Raw genomic sequence first — 17159 nt, 5'->3', positions numbered from 1 at the left:
AAAGACCCGCAGGTCCCATACACTGCTTCACCATAAATATTATTACAAACTTATATAAAAGGTGTATCTCCTAGAACCGTATCTTAATAGTCATATACAGTATATCATAATCATATTTCTTCTCCAAAGAGAAGGCAAGAGGCAAAGTGTGAGGTGAAGGCTCCCCAAATACAAAAAAGCTTTGATCGGTCTTTCCCAGAAAAAAAAACCTGGGAGTTACCAGGCTTTTCTACCTAACTCTACCTAGCTCTGTGAGTATACTTAATAGCAGGAGATTACCTTCTCTTTACAGCATAGAGGTAAACTGTAGGAAACTTGTAGTTAGTAGTCTGCAGCTCCACGTGCTGGCTTTACACAATTGATTTAAACATGTATATGCAATGTTTTATATATATCTAGTACCTGCAAAAATAGTCATTTAAAAAAATCGAATTAAAACAGTAAATGTGTACAAAAACACTATATATTGCTTTTAACTATAACTGGCAGTTTGCCTGTAAAGCCTCATTCAAATGGGCATAAAAATTCATACCCCCAAGCAAAGGGCCATCTTATCTCATGTGTTCTATGAAGCCACGTGCAGACATCGTCTTCCTCATGGATCTTCAAACGCACCCCCAAATATACATCCACGTGGGACTGATGCACACAGAACAGAGTGGACTGCAGTCTGATCCTTGCATCAGTACTGCACAGAAGTACAGTTGGAGATGTGTTTGAAGATCCATGAAGATCCATGCAGATCCATGCAGCCTGTTCAAATCCATGATAGGAGGGCAATTGCACGGATCTGCATGGATCTTCAAACGCATCTCCAAGTGCACATTCCTGCAGGACTGAGGCATGGATCAGAGCCTAGTTTGCTCTGTTCAGATCTGTGCATTGGTCCTGCATAGATGAACAGTTGGGGGTATTTATGCTTCCCGTACAGGTAAAGACGTGCCTTTGTATGGATGAATAGATTAGCATGCCCATGTGAATGAAGTCTTACTGCTATATACCTCCTCTTAAGACTAAGAATGCACTGTATTCTATATTTTACAGGTCCAGGAATTCCTCAGATTTCTGTACATTCAACCAACAATCCTAAGGGTGAGTGGCACATTCTTAACATGATGAGATCATTTTAAAATATACTGCACATACAGATGTAGCACCCTGGGGTTTAGTCATGGAGCTCCTCACATATTTACTTGCCAGGAGTAGTTATCTTGGTCGATTGATAGAGATGTATTGATTTCTCCCTAAGTTTGGCCTTGTTGCACTTTTCTCTTCTACCACTAGGTGGCCAGGTACTTGGTGGTACTAGATACGAGAAGGGCAACCCAAGGTCAGGTTATGGGTATATGTGGTATCTCCACCAATGGGCACGGGTTTTCTTGAATCCCTTGGCCTGCTGCGAGAGCATATATATTCTGGTCAGGTCAGGTGATCTATGTTCTGTGCCACCTGGATGGCTGTCTGGGTGGACATGTGTCCTACGCCCCAGGATGCTAGGCCGGACATTGTGCTTATCCCGGGGGCATCTGGCTGCTAGGCTGTGTGAGGGCCTGTCCAGAAGTAAAGAGAGCAGCGCAGGGTTGGGATTGTGGCTTGCAGTCCAACCAGTTCTGCCGGCCAGAGAACCTATCAGTGGACAGAGGTAGATGGGAAGCTGTCGCCACAAAGGGACCAACCACCTTTACCAGGGACCACAGTGAGTAAGTGAAGCAAGTACGGGAACCACATTCTCACCGAAAAGGGCACGGTAGAGAATTGGGAAACTTCAGGCGGTGATCAAGTCAGGGACCCAACCCGTGGAGGAGATGCTTGCAGAGCAGCCTTGTGAGTCTAGCCAGGGACCTCGCTGGTTAGCAGGGGTGAAGCTTGAGAAGTATCTGGAGTGCCAAGCTAGGGACCCAGCAGAGAAGCAGGGGTGAAGCTTGAGGGAGATACCACTGCAACCTTGGAGGAGCTCAAGGGATTCAGAGTCAGTGAATCAGAGGGTCTAGCGAGAGACCCGGAGCTCAGTGTTGAAGAACTACTGTCCACCTTGCACCCACTATGCCTCACAACCCACTACATGCAGGAGGATGTATGCTATCTTTGGCTTGGAACATTCTCATTAGACTGGACAAGGCCAGAGACTTAGCTACATAAATAAAATCTATTTGATTGTTCAGTGGTTAAGTGCACCCTTCATGGGAGAATTATATGGGCTGCCATTGCTGATTTCTTCTTTTGAGAATGCTTTATGAATAAATAACATGAATTCAGACACCACATAACTGCTGCAAGTTGATTTTACTGTCTCCAAGAGATTGTAAAGTGCAAGCTATCCAATTTTCACCACAAATGCTCCTACTAATGCCATTGGTTTCCAACACTCAATCCCATTTATTTGTGACCTGAAGATACCTTGATATTTGCCTTACAGACTTACTCCTTATGTTACTGTAGCGCTACCAACAAAAGGAGCTGCTGGAAATATGCCTGGTTTCTTTTTCCCAATGATAGCCCCGCAGCCAGGCACACAGTCCCAGTCACTCTTTGGCTCCATGATCAGTCTAGGGGTGTTCTTGTTTGTGTTTTTATTTTTGGGTTAACTTGGATGGGGAGAATTAAGTGGGATACTCCAAAAAGAAAAAGATGTACAAGATGAGGACAGTAAACTACCTCCTGTAGAAGTGAAGCAAAAGTCCTTGCAAAAGCAGAGTCTGGTAGTTTGATGCTTTGTAGTAAAAGAAGTTTTATAAGCATAAAAGCTTTTTCTTTAGAGAAATTAGAGCAAAATCCCTACACAGAAAATTAGACTAAGCTCTTCAGGACACTAGCTGATGTCCCCTTTACACACATCAGCCCAATGGTATCTAAGATCTCTCCCACTGCCTGTACTCACAAAATGTTATTGGAAGTTGGTTGCCTCCTTCTAAAATCCATGTGACACCTTTTTCCTATGATCAGGGCTGCTGTTAGAAATTATGGGGCCCTGTACAGCCTACCTGATGGGGTCCCTTTAACCATGCCCTTGACCTCACCCCTGTCCCTGACCCAGTCTCGAAACAAAATGCAGGTTTGTTGCTGTTTACACACTCGTGTGAGTTTGCATTTGTGCAAAAGCACGAAAGAGCGGAGGCAGTTTAAATTTCTTTTTCATTTTATTTTATTAAAAATGTAAAAAATGTACACTGTATCTTTATTTATTTATTTATTTTTGCTTTCACAAGGGATAAATAACATCCCTTGTGATAGCAAGAGCCATGACAGGTCCTCTTTATGGAGAGATCTGGGGTCTTTTAGACCCCATATCTGTCCTCTGGCCACCAAAGCATCTGATCAAACCAAGATCGGTTTGATCACATGCTTGTTCAAGCCAGTAATGGCTTGCATACATTGCTGGGGCTAAAAAATGATATTTTGAACATTGCTGCAGTGATGACCAAGATATCACCCTTCCAATCCTGCGACGACGTACTGGTATGTCACTGGATGGGAAGCGGTTAAAGGGGATTGGTTTGGGGGGTGGTAAAAATGCAGCTCCGCTGCACATTTACTGCTCCCTCAAGTTTAAAGTAGTATCTCACTGTCTTATGATCAGCATTACAATATTCATCACAGGCAGCACATTAAGCAGGTGCTCTATCATGGCTCTGTGCCACACGGCTGTTTGATGACTTTTTTAACTTATGTTACTGTATGTAACAGGTTGTAACACAGCACAGCCATAACAAAGTCAGCAACCTCAGCAGCCATGTGTCATAGAACCATGATAGAGCCCCTTTCCTAATGTCCTGCCTGTGATGATTATTTTAATGCTGATTATAGCCCGCTGTGCTGTGAGATATACTGTATATTGGGACACAGTGAGGATTCTATTCTATTCTCCACTCACTGTGTCCATTGCAGCCACGATCTCCTTCAGATGTTTCCTGTCAGCCACCTCTCATCTTTGCAAGTGAGAACTGGAGGCGGTCACCAGGCGGAGAATCATGGCATCACTCCACCCGCCGGTACAACAGGGTCGGTTGTACTGCCCTATCAGCAGCCCCTGCCTGTGATATAAGACTAGATCTTCCAGTTGCTAGGCTTCCAGCAACCATCTGGGCCACCCTCCCAGGGATTAATATTCATGTTGCCCATAGAATGCATTTCGGCTACATTGCTGGGTCCCTACTGCGCATGCGTGAAGCGCGCTGCACTCTCTCACTGGCCTGGCAGAAGGGGAGGGGGGCCATGCTGCTGACGTACTTCGCCACCGCCCAGTCTCCCGGAAGTGGGGACAGGGTACCTGTAAAAAACATGTACCTGCTCCCCCCTCTCTCCTGTAAGGTGCCAAATGTGGCACCGGAGGGGGGAGGAATCAGATAAGCAGAAGTTTCACTTTTGGGTGGAAATAAAAAATGAATAATTGCGCTGATATTAACCTAATAATGTTGCACCGTGTGCCATCAAATATATAGATACCATAAATATGTGAGCTGAAAAAAAATATTCAACAAAATGAAATAGTGAAAAAAAGTCCTCCGGTGAAAAAATGCTGAATTAGTTAATACCCACAAATAAATCATCCACTTGGTGCGCACCAGAAAAAATTCAACAATAGATTTGCGGGACCAGATAATCAAGCTTGAATGGGTGACAACTGTTCCTGTTAGACTGTTCCACTGCTGCTTGTTACAGGTGAAATTCCCATCTTTCAGCGGACTTTCAAGACATATAAAACAAAAAGGAAAAACAAAACCATTGCGCAGATAATGTGGCAAAAAGATCCCTATATGATTAGGGTAACTTCACTCACATTTCCCCGTAGGTAAGATCATATGTAAAATGATCAGCTGCATACAGCGTAACGCTGGAGACTCCTCATCCACCACCAGTGCACAAAAAAAGTCACGTGTCTGGTGACGCAACACGTCAGAAGGAGGAGCCTGTGACGTTTCCAGCAGTGTGTGTTTGTGCACTGGTGGTGGATGAGGAGTCTCCAGCGTTACGCTGTATGCAGCTGATCATTTTACATACGAGGGGGAGCGGGTACATGTTTTTTTTATTAGGTTAATATCAGCGCAATTTATTCATTTTTTATTTTCATGATTGTATTTGTGTAGTAAGTCACATATTTAATTGCAGCTATATTATTTGGGCATCTTTTAATACTATATCTCACATAATTTGGATCACTCTATCCCTATCAGCGCTTTAGTAACTTTTCACTTTACTTTTGGGTGGAACTCCGCTTTAAGCCTGGTACACACTATAGGTTTTTTTTCCGTTCAACCCAGTGGGTTGAAAAAAAAAAAACTGTCAGCTCTGTCAGGAACCGCTGTTCTCGCTATGCAAAGTTAGTACAGCAATCTCCCCCGCTCCCACCCCAACAGAACCCTCCGATCAGGAGCCGGTCGGCTGTTGGTTTTCCAGCATGCTTGTCTGACAGAAGGCGGCCAAACGGTGTGCATGTCGGACAAATGTGTATGAAGTGGCAAACGTCTCCCGAAATCCGGCCCGTGTGTGCCCAACTTTAGCAAAGTCAATGCAACAGGTATGCAGTGTATTTATGACCCCTGCAACTGTATTACTGGACAGCCCAACTGTGACAAATGTATAAAGATCGACGACAGATTTATTACTGAAGATAAAGCATATTTTCACACCAAACAGATATATGATTAGGAAGTGATCAGGGTCAAATATCATTCAGTCATTAGCTACTTTAGAACAACTGAAAAAGGAATTTATGACTGTAACCTTGTAATAAATCTGTTTCACAATCTGCCTCACTGCTCCTTTATAGCATTGCCTTGCTGTGCGACAGAATTGATAAATGTCCCCCATACTGTTAAGATGGCATTTCTCTGTCTTATTTCTGCAATCTTGTATATTGGTTTTTACTTGACCAATCTGGATCAGTATCTACCAAGTTACAGTAATATTGGATAATGGGGTTAAAAGTGGGATCTGCTTACAGATTCTTATATCCTTGTACAGATTAACTATATACATAAACATCACAGGACTTACTACACATTAAAGTGCTTGCAGTGTACCAATTCACAGATGTGATCTAATTTATTTTTTTTTTGGGCTTCATTTATTTTCACCTGGTGATCTGGCCATTAAGTCATTTTTGTTGTTTTTCAACAAAACAAACCTGCAGATGTAGCAGTTACAGGGCTAAGACAAACCATTCAACACTAATTTGCAATGATTAGCTTTCATTTATCTATGTAAAACCTTAACACTCCAACCCCCACCCCAAATTGCTGTAATTGCTTTAATTGCTTATAAATTGTTATATGGAGTTTGGCTTCAATTTGATAGTGTATCCAAATCTGCTAGTACATATAACACAGATCTACAGCGACTGCACTTCCAAGTGCACTTTCAGTGCAATTTCAAGTGCTGTTTGCACTTGTAGTTTGCACTTGTAGTGCAAAGTGGAGTTGCCTTTAGTAAATAACCCCCAATGTCTAGACACCCTGCATTTGAAATTATTGATCTAAAGCCCATCATGATGGAAGTGAATTAATTATTGTATCAAGATGTACAGGGTCTAAAGCATACACAAGCTTGAAATGCACTTTTTTGCTGGAATAAACATGTATTTTTTTCATTCTGCATTCATTCCACTTTAAATCCAGGGGAAGCTACTGTATACTTACTGTTTATCTCCATAGAATATGTGAGAACACAAAGATAAAAAAAATAATAATAATACTGTTTACTGCAATCCTTACATACTTTATAAATGACTTTTTGTAGATCTTTGTGAATTTTTAATTTAATCTGTTGCACTAAACATAATTGTTAATTGTTTAGCGCATAAAGTCCCAGTGCAACCTGAAGTCTTTAATTATGCAAAGTTTTGAAAATTAGATGCCAACCGGCAGCTATTGTGCCTGCACGTATTAGCTGTTGTAGCTCTTTATAAATACTCAAGTGATGATGTCACTAGGGCTGTAATAACAAAAATGGCACGTGTGATCCGATGCAGAAGGGATTATTGTGATTGATTATTGTGATTATACAATCTGGACTAGTCTATGCAGTGTTCCTGACTGCATGAATTTGTATACATGAGACAGCTACAATGTAAAGAATATAAATACTGCCTTCCTTGGAGCAAACATTGCAAGAGTTTGGTGTTGCATTATAAATGCAGTGCCACATAAATACCCTTAGGAATGATACACAGAATAAATAGCTGTGCCTTCAGATATGTCACTTGATTCCCAGTGCTCTGATGTGCAAACAAGAAGGTTCCCATTCACCTCCGTGTAGAATGCCAGCTGTCCTGTATATGCTACTCTTTTTGGTTGACACATAAACACACCTCTATAGGTCATTGAAATGCATTTCAGTGTTGACCTGCACCGCATGTGCATTTCAGCCTGCATGCACATTTCCAGCAGTGGCATATCTGACACCAATGGGGTGGAATCTGGGTGGGCTGCTACATGTATGTGGCCACACCTCTTTCTTAAGCAGCCCAATCATTGGCTGGTGTTTGATAGCTGCTGGGTCCCACCCACCCCAGGTCCCGCCCACCCCAGGTCCCGCCCACCCCTGACATCACCGCTGAATTTTGACAGCTGGTCTCTATGTGTATGCAGTTACATTACATGACAGTGTCACACACAATTTCACTAAGCGTCAGTATCGGCTCAGTGTAAAACTCCCTCTCCTCTGTCAGTGCAAATCTGTTAAGTGCTGCCAATCAGTGCCACCTATCAGTGCCAATCAGGGCCCATCTGTGCTTCCTATCAGTGCCAATGTAGTAGAATTTCATATTAACCAATATATTTTATGTTATTCACATTAATTTGCATATGTTTTATTGATAATATAATTATTATTCATATTATTATTTATAATATTATTATTATTATTATATAGTAGTGGTCCTATCAATATTATTATTCAATAAGTGAAGCAATAGTTATTAATCTTTATTAATGTAACTATGTATTCCATAGATATAGAAAGTCTTCATTTTTAAATGTTGAACTTTAGATGACCTCTCTGTTTCATGCTGATATTTTTTACTGGGTGAATGTTCATTAGGATAGTTCGTTTTTAGTTTTTAAGTAAGCGCTAATTAGAAAAGAAAAACTTTGACAGCAGTTGAATTACAGCCTGATAAGATAAGGACATCTTATACAGGTGGTTTAGAAATAATTATGTGGAATATGGGAAAGTTATGTACAGTACATTAAATTTAACAGGGTCAAACAAAGGTCTGCTTGTGCCCTCATTAAAACTGTTAAAATGGATACATATAGAATTATATAGTGGGACATATAACACATAAGGTGGGGTTAATGAAAGTTCACTCTCCCAATGTCGTAAATCTGTTATCCTTGAAGTTGGCGAAGTCTTATCAGGACGAGGAGGGTTTGATTTAACACAGCTGGGTTCCATATTGTCTCTACACAGGTGTTTTTAATTGGACAAAACCAGTTATAAATCATTTTAATAAACCTGTAGGAATTCTGGGAATAATTAAGTTTGTCTGGTTGTATGACAGGTGTCAGATTTATGGTTAGTTACATTGAGGTAGATCTTGGCAACCAATCATGTTGTACCTATTATGTTTGCATTGTAAAAAACTGTATAAATTAGACCTGCATCTTGTAATACTTTGAACATAATTCTGTATGTTCCCAGCTGTTAATAAGCCTACATCACTGAGATCCTGCCTGGTTTGATACGTTATTATTCTACTTCACCAATCAGTGCCAATCAGTGCTTTCTTTTAGTGCTAATCAGTGCCGCCTATCAGTGCCAATCATTGCTGCCTGTCAGTGCTGCCAATCAGTGCCAATCAGTGCACTGAGTGCAGGGATGGGGTGATGAACTCAGCAGCCAGGCACTTTGTCCATGGGGGGGCCGGCCTGGTGGGGCCAAACTGAAATGTGTTGATGTTTATTATGCCGATGTTTAGTATAATAGGTAATCACCACACTACTATTTACAATAAACTACTGAAGATAAAATAAAAAAAGTGTCAGTAAAAGGCCTGCCGCTAAGCACTGTTATATGTTTTCTCACACCACAAAAAAAAGTGCAGCGCTAACTTACTGATCAATAACTTAACAATAATAGTGGAATACTCTAATATATGGAAATCTCAATAGGCTTCAATATTACGACAATACAGGTTTATGGTACGCAACTTTACATATAATACACATCAAACTGAAAAAACCCCTCCTATAGATATTGGCTATAAAAAATGTCTTCATCAGTTTAGGCCAATATGTATTCTGCTACATATTTTTGGTTAAAAAAAATACTCGTATATAGAATACACGTATATTGATTGGTTTGCATAAAAGTTATAGCGTCTACAAAATAAGGAATAGTTTTATGGCATTTTCAATCTGATTTTCTGATAAATTAAATTTTAGTTATCATGATATAAAATAATGAGTGTGGGGGCCTTTTGGTGGGCGTGTTTTTTTTTTTTGGGGGGGGGGGCAGCATTTAATTCTTGGGCCCAGGCAGCACAATGTCTTGGGCCAGTCCTGGTTACAGTTATCAATGAAATTAAACATAGCTATGAAAAAAATCAAACTGGTTTCTCAGCATGGAATTAGTTGAGTGAGAGAGAATGGAAATACGAGAGGGAAGTGGTTTGGGTCAACTTCCACAGCCTTTGCGCTAATCTGTGAAGTAATAACTGCTCTTGTAAAGGATACGTTTCTGTACTTACTGTCCCATTTATGCCATTTATGGGGCCCATTCTCCTTTTGCTATCCAGGGAGCAACTTGGAATTTCACAGGAAGAACATTTACTGTCATTACCGATATTAATAAAAATGTACCCCTATTAAAAGAAAAAGATATCTGCCAGTGCTACCATACCCCACAAAATTTCCTGTAGAGATCAGCTTTGTGACGGTAGACATGGGCTACAGCATGCCTATCGCCCCCCTCTCCTTTACAGTACATGGTCATGGTGGTTGGTTGTTGTACCAATAACTGTCACATAGAGACTTGGGAAAGGGACATATCTTTCTCTCCATACCCCAGAAATTATGAGAGGGTACCACAGCATTTGCAGAAGTCTTTTCCATTTATTACAAGTACAGTTAGAATTGACTAATACAGCGCTTGTTTCACAGTGATATGTGTATTGCTACCACAGGTTTACTTTAAGGGTAAACCTTTAAGGAGGTGGTTGATTTACTAAAGACAAATAGGATGTTCACTTTTCAAGGAAAGTTGCCTTTCACATGGGATTTTTCCCCAGTGCTTAGTGAATGTGATGAAATCTTACTTTGCAAAGAATACCCAATCATATACAAGGAAAACAAAAACAAATTTTACTTGCACATGATTGGCTGATGGACGTCAGCAGAGCTTCGCCTCATTCACTAATCTCTGGGGATAATTCTTTTGCAAGGTGCAAGTTCACTTGCAAAGTGAACAGCCTACAGCCTATTTTGTTGTTAGTAAATCAACACCATAGTCAGGTCCAGTACAAGGGCGGAGGGATGCCTGATCTAAAGGGGGACTCTGATGGGGACTCCTGATAAAAAGGGGGGCACTCAATGTAAACGGGGACTCTAATGGGGACGCCTGATGTATAGGGGGACTCTGATGGGGACACCTGATGTAAAGGGGGACTCTGATGGGGACACCTGATGTAAAGGGGGACACCTGATGTACAGGGAGGACTCTGATGGGGACACCTGATGTAAAGGGGACTCTGATTGGGACACCTGATGTAAAGGGGGCACCTGAGGTAAAGTGGGACACTTATGAGGACACCTGCTCTAAAGGGGGACTCCGATGGGAACACCTGATGAAAAGAGGGACACCTGATGTAAAAGGAACTCTGATGGAGACACCTGATGTAAAGGGGGGCTCTTATTGGGACACCTGTTGTAAAGAAGGACTCTGATTGGAACACCTGATGTAAAAGGGGACTCTGATGGAGACACCTGATGTAAAGGGGCACTCTGATGGGGAAACTTGATGTACAGGGGGACTCTGACACCAGATTTAAAGGGGGATGCTGATGGGAACAACTGATATAAAGGGGGCCACTTGATGTAAAGGGAGACTCTGATTGGGACCCCTGATGTAAAGGGAGGACTCTGATGGGGACACCTGATGTAAAGGGGACCATCTGATGTAAAAGGGGACTCTGATGAGGACACCTTATGTTGAGTGGTTTTATTTTGTTTTACTTGAAATGTGGATGTGTTTGGCCTTCTTTAATGCTTTATTAGAGAGCGATTTGAAATTTTAGAAACCGGACCTCTTTGAATTTGAATTCATCCCCCCCATCCCTAGGTAGACATCTGTTCATTGCAGGAATGTGTGAAAAACTGCAGACATTCCTGCGATACACAAACACACACAGCTCTTTTACAGGTGTGCAATAGCAATGTTAATTCTTAATGGCATAACGCACACCTTGCTTTTCCGCTCGTTCAACTGCTGCAAAACGCATGATAACAAAGTTCCACGCATTTTTATTGCAGTGTGATTTTTAAAAAGGTTCTTTTGTGTATTCTTCACATGTGAAGGTGTGAATGGAGCCTTTTTCTCTGTACACTGTTATTAGCCTTGCCCCCTGGGGGAGGGGGGGGGCGCAGCTTGCCATCTTCACCCTGGGTGCTGGGTGACCTTGTCCTGGCACTGACCATAGTTAATACTTTCCAAATTTTTTAGCTGGATGGAAGGATAAACTTGTGTATAAGGCAAGATCCTGAACTTACTGGCTAGCTGCTAATTTGGGGAACAATTGATTGGGCTTGTTGTTTCTCTGCAACTTCACCTCAACCTAGTACCCCATAGAGCAGTAGTTTAAGTCATTAGCCCACAGAAGGCTCTGCATGTTGCCCCCATAATCAGACCAACATATAACAAAAATGGTATGATGACCGTTCCAAAATTAGGTAAACCACCATAGACTCAGTTTTTTAGTCTTGTATAACTTGCCTGGATATGTGTTTTTTCCTGTAGACCTGCAAACAATATGATTGAGTTACAAAATGTTTAATGTTTCAGACTTCTTATTGATTGAGGACAACCAAGTTTTGAAAACATATCTCAGCACAAAAGACATGCCAGAGACAATGTACAGGACTGTTCAAATTGATGACTATGGTAAGTTTGACTCTATCAAGATAAGTAGTGCATACAATGAGAAATGTTACATATGAAGTATGCTGATAAATTTGACCTGTTATATATTGTTGTTGCCCTTGGAAATCAGTCAGCCAACTGGCAGTCACTGGCATTTGCAAGCTGTTACCAGCCACTTACTGCACTAACACTTTGCAAAATGATTATTAAATCTCTTTACAAAGGTACTTTCTCAGCAAAGAGATGGAATTCACTCTAGTGTATTGCTCATATCCATGGCAGCTGACATGAAAAGCCAATTCAAACAGACATTTATTCCTCTATGATAACCATCCTTTTTATCTTTCTGGTGAATTAAAGCGTTTGTTAACCCAAAAAGAAAACACATACTCTTCCTTTAACCACTTCAGTCCCAGAAGATTTGGCTGCTGAATGACCGGGCCATTTTTTGTGATTCGGCACTGCGTCGCTTTAACTGACAATTACATGGTCGTGCGACGCTGCACACAAATAAAATTTACGTCCTTTTTTTCCCCACTAATAGAGCTTTCTTTTGGCGGTATTTGATCACCTCTGCGGTTTTTATTTTTTGCGCTATAAACAAAAAGAGTGATAATTTTGAAAAAAACACAATGCTTTGTACATTTTGCTATAATAAATATGCCTTTTTTTTTAAAAAAAAGCACATTTTTTTTTCTCAGTTTAGGCCTCAGTTTTTAGGATATGTTCTTCTACATATTTTTGGTAAAAAAAAATTGCAATAAGCGTATATTGATTGGTTTGCGCAAAAGTTATAACGTCTACAAAATAGGGGATAGATTTATAGCATTTTTATTATTTTTCTTTACTAGTAATGGTGGCAAGCTGCGATTTTTATCGGGACTGCGACATTATGACGGACACATCGGACACTTTTGACACCACTCTGGGACCATTGCCATTTTTACAGCGATCAGTGCTATAAAAATGCACTGATTACTATAAAAATGTCACTGGCAGGCAAGGGGTTAACATTAGGGGGTGATCAAGGGGTTAACTGTGTTCCCTGGGAGGTGATTCTAACTGAAGGGGGAGGGGACTGACTAGAGGAAGTGACGGATCGTGGTTCCTAGCTAATAGGAACACACGATCTGTCACTCCTCTCAGAACAGAACAGGGATTTGTGTGTTTACACACACACGTCCGTGTTCTGTCCCTTGTGCTCGCGGCCAGCGGTCATTGCGACCGTCGGCCACGAGCATCGGCATCGGCACCCCCACAGTGCAGCGGACATGTGCGTGCACCTGCTGTCCCGATCCCGCGAGCCAATGTATAGCTGCGACGGTTCGTGGGATCGTGCCGACCTGCCGCAGTAAAATGATGGCGGCTGGTCAGCAAGTGGTTAAAGCATGTTATACAGCACATCTGTACCTTGTAAGAGCGCGGTTCCAGGCGCTCAGCTGATTGTCGGCTCTCTCTCCCCCTCCTCCCCGGCTGACATCAGTGGGATGGCTCGACCCCGCCCCCTGCAGCTGTGAGCAGAGAGAGAAGAGAGGAGAGGAATCAACAGTGGGTCCGGAGCGGAGCGGATCGGGCGGATTTTTTACAGAACACAGGCACAGGGACACATGTTATTAAGGTACAGAGGGGATAAGAAGATTTCATAGAAGTGGGTTAACAACCACTTTAAGTTTACAATACTTTCTTATAGTGAACCGTTTTTTCCCAAAATCATTAAAGTGGGAGTAAACTCCCATGTATGATTTTTACCCATAGGTAAGCCTATAATAAGGCCTACCTATAGGTACTGTAAATATCTCCGTGCACCGTTTTGAGATGTTTACTTTAGATGCAGCCAGTGACGTCACCAGTGCATGCGATCTGAAGGACCGGCATGCCCATGCTATTTCTTCAGAGCCGTTCCGTAAACAGCGACTCCCGCGCACATATGCGGGAGTGACGTCATCGCCGTCTTGGCCATTCATATCGCCGAAGCCCATGAAGGAGGGCTTTGTTTTCAGGTAAGTCTGTCATAATGTGCTAGTAATCTGCCCGGGCCCGATTTTTTTTTTTTTTTCTTATTACTTGCTAAGCAGGTTAAGCTAAATTTCTTCCAGTTGGTAGATGGCATAATCTGACAGAATTGTTCATTTGCAATATGCCTTTGAACTTCTTAGAGAATTTGACTACTCCAAGAAGAATTTCCTAGCACAGTCCCCTCTTTCCTTTCCTCATAATCTTCTCCTCTTCAGGGGAACCAGTTACTCTCTGTGCTGGCCCAACATCTCAAGCCTTCCCTTCTCCTCCCTATGTAAGCTTTTATGTAACTTCCAGGGGAGGAATGATGGGTAATGCTATATAATGTCACTTGAGTGAGTCTGCTGGGGCTGCTGACATTGCATTTTAATATGGTGGCGCAAGGGAGACATTGACAAGTAAATATATGCATAAAATATGTTAAATGAAACTAAAGTCTTATGAGAACATTTTTGTTGAACTGCATAGTCTGGCAACAGGGTCTCTTTAAGCATTTATAATAGTCTTCAGCATCACAGTGAGCCAGGGAGACATTTCCATAACACTTGGCATCTTATGGTGTCTACTGTAAGGAAGGAGCTTATTCTAAAGGTTGATGGTTTAATGGGATATGTGTCTTTTTTTTCATTTCTGATTTTTGTTCTTCCTTTCTTTTTTTCTTGTTCAACCAAAATAAAGCATTTAGAAGTGCACTGTGGTGCTAAATCAAGGAAATCAATTAGATATTCGCTTTCTACAAGTGAAAGTAGTGAAATTGCACACTGCTGTGTGTGTGTACAAAAACTGTGATCTGTCAACAGTGATAGAGATACCCCACCCATGTCTTCTACTGATGCGTTTCACTCCTTACCTTGCATTACTGTACCTTGCCTAATAATAGAGCAGCCTTACAGTATGCAACTTCACTACATTTGTACGCAGACATTGTGGGGAAGTAATGTGGAAACTGGCAGATTCCGGCACCTATGGCTGGTAAAAGAGAGGCGCAGAACCTCAGAGCCTTATTGGTTGACTAACATATTTTGAAAATGTAATTCGTAGTGCAAGGAACAATTAGTTAATCTCAGGGTGGAAATATTTGAATTCATATCATTCATATCGTTGTCACTCATGTGCATCATATCATATTAAATTCAGAACGCATAATATTTGAAACCTAGTTTATATTCTCAGTAATGTACAGCATTTTGTTTATTTGCCAGACCTCTCCATCCGTCTGACTCTTCCATCAGGCTACCAGGATGCTGAGTTCCCTTTGGTGCTCTGGCTGTAAGTAACAATTTATGCACTATAAACCTGATTCAATGGGGCAAAGATCTCTGTTAAATACACTGAAACCTGACTGGTTTCCTTTGGTTACTGTAGTTGTACATTGGCAATGCTCTTTGTTTTCCCCTGTTATTTAATATCGGTTTTAGGCAAAGATATGGATTTAGCATAGTGTACAATAAGCCAAACTTCCTCTCACAGGAGTTTGGGCTTAGCTGATAGCTACCCCTAGGTCAGTCAAAAAGTACTTGCAGACATGAAGTAGGGTTGGTGCTGGATAACAGGCAACTGGAGCATGAGAGAGGCATGAGGTGTTGGGCAACTCAAAGCAGGAGTGCAGAAATGGCTCAGCAGAGACTCAGACTGTGCATGCAGTGAGGACAAGATGGCGCAGCTGAGGCTATGCTGCAGTGACTGTGGCTGCAGATGGGGTGGGGTGAAGGCATTGAAGGCTGAGGGTGCTGTGGAGTCTGCAGGGAAGCAGAGGAGCAACAGAAACTGCAGGTGCGGAGGAGACTGAGATTGTAGACACAGTGGAGACTGGCTGGACATGCAGTCTGAATTTTCTAGATGTCATAATAGTCACATCTGTATAATTGGCAAAGTACAGTAAAAGATATATTTGCTAGCCCTAATAACTGCAAAGCACTGCGCAGACAATAAGGGACTAATTAATCTAAAATATGTGTCTGACATAAGACTAATGTCTGCATTCAGACTTGTAGCTGTAATTTTTCACTACAAGTTTGAATTTATTTGATATTTCAGGCACTTTGCTAAAAGAGAAAAGCTTTTTCTATTTCAGAGACAAACATTTCAGAAATCCTGAAAACCACTGCCCAAAGTACCAAGGATTGTAGTATTAGGTCCTGGTTGTGTAGAACCAGCTAAGAATAAATCCAATACTAAATTTATTTCAGGTTATCCATGAGCTATAGATCTTAGGGTGGCAATAGGTAGGCAGTAATCTCCCCAAGAACATCAGGTGAAGAAACATCTGCTCTTCCTTAGACGTTCTACATCCGCCAACTTACAGGTTTAAAAATCTCTTTGTGTAAAAACAAATATCAGAAGTGCTCATTATAATCCGTAGGGTAGCCCTAGGCAGTCTATTCCCCACATGAGGTCTTCAAAAAAAGAGGTGGGATTGGGTAGTTTTATAGCCATTCTTCCTTCCAGCAAAGTTGGTCCTTGTAGTAGATGCAAATTTTACATCCTCCATGCTACAGTTACATAAAGTATCCTCCTATACTGTATTTCTGCCTATTTCCACTAAATGGCAGTTGAGGCAGACAGGCGGGAAAACCCATTAAAATACCATTTTTTTTTCAGTGAAAGAAAAACATATCTATTATTTAAAGAAAGAAATAACTGTATGCAAAACTGAGAAAATGTGCTAACAATGAAATAGTCACAGCTGCTTGGATGGTTCTTTTAATGCTATAAAAGTATGAGTTACTGAATGAGACATTCTAAAATGAGCTGTTTTATCCTCACACAGGCCGGAAGCACCAGGTTCTCAGCAGGTCACAGAGATATTCTCTCTTGGGTGGGAATCAGTGCTTGTAAGTTCTTTCCAGGTAATTATAGCGAAGATTGATGGTCGAGGGTCAAAGAATCAAGGTCTGAATATGCTCCATGGAACTGACCGAAAACTGGGTTCAGCTGAGATTAAAGATCACCTTCCTCTGGTGCAGTATGTGTAGATTTTCTATTTTTATTCCTTTTACAATGTCAGATTGACCTATGTTTCCTCCAAAACTATCGAGTCTTTATATACAGTATATTATATTAAATTT

The 17159-nt window shown here is 41.4% G+C and overlaps 1 protein-coding gene across 1 annotated transcript in view; it reads left to right on the top strand.

The window, feature by feature from the left end:
- The window catches only part of LOC141127496 (inactive dipeptidyl peptidase 10-like), a 303439-nt gene that overhangs the window by 232951 nt on the left and 53329 nt on the right, over positions 1-17159 (top strand). Inside the window, exons 17-20 of the mRNA XM_073614008.1 lie at positions 1045-1092; positions 11998-12096; positions 15294-15360; positions 16862-17056. Of these exons, the coding sequence (XP_073470109.1) occupies positions 1045-1092; positions 11998-12096; positions 15294-15360; positions 16862-17056 (409 nt within the window). The remainder of the gene's footprint in view (positions 1-1044; positions 1093-11997; positions 12097-15293; positions 15361-16861; positions 17057-17159) is intronic.

This window comes from Aquarana catesbeiana, linkage group LG02, assembly GCF_042186555.1.
Source record: "Aquarana catesbeiana isolate 2022-GZ linkage group LG02, ASM4218655v1, whole genome shotgun sequence".
Classification (NCBI taxonomy): Eukaryota; Metazoa; Chordata; class Amphibia; order Anura; family Ranidae; genus Aquarana; species Aquarana catesbeiana.
The sequence above is the reverse complement of the archived record's forward strand: the minus strand, read 5'-3'. Positions and strand labels throughout refer to the sequence as shown.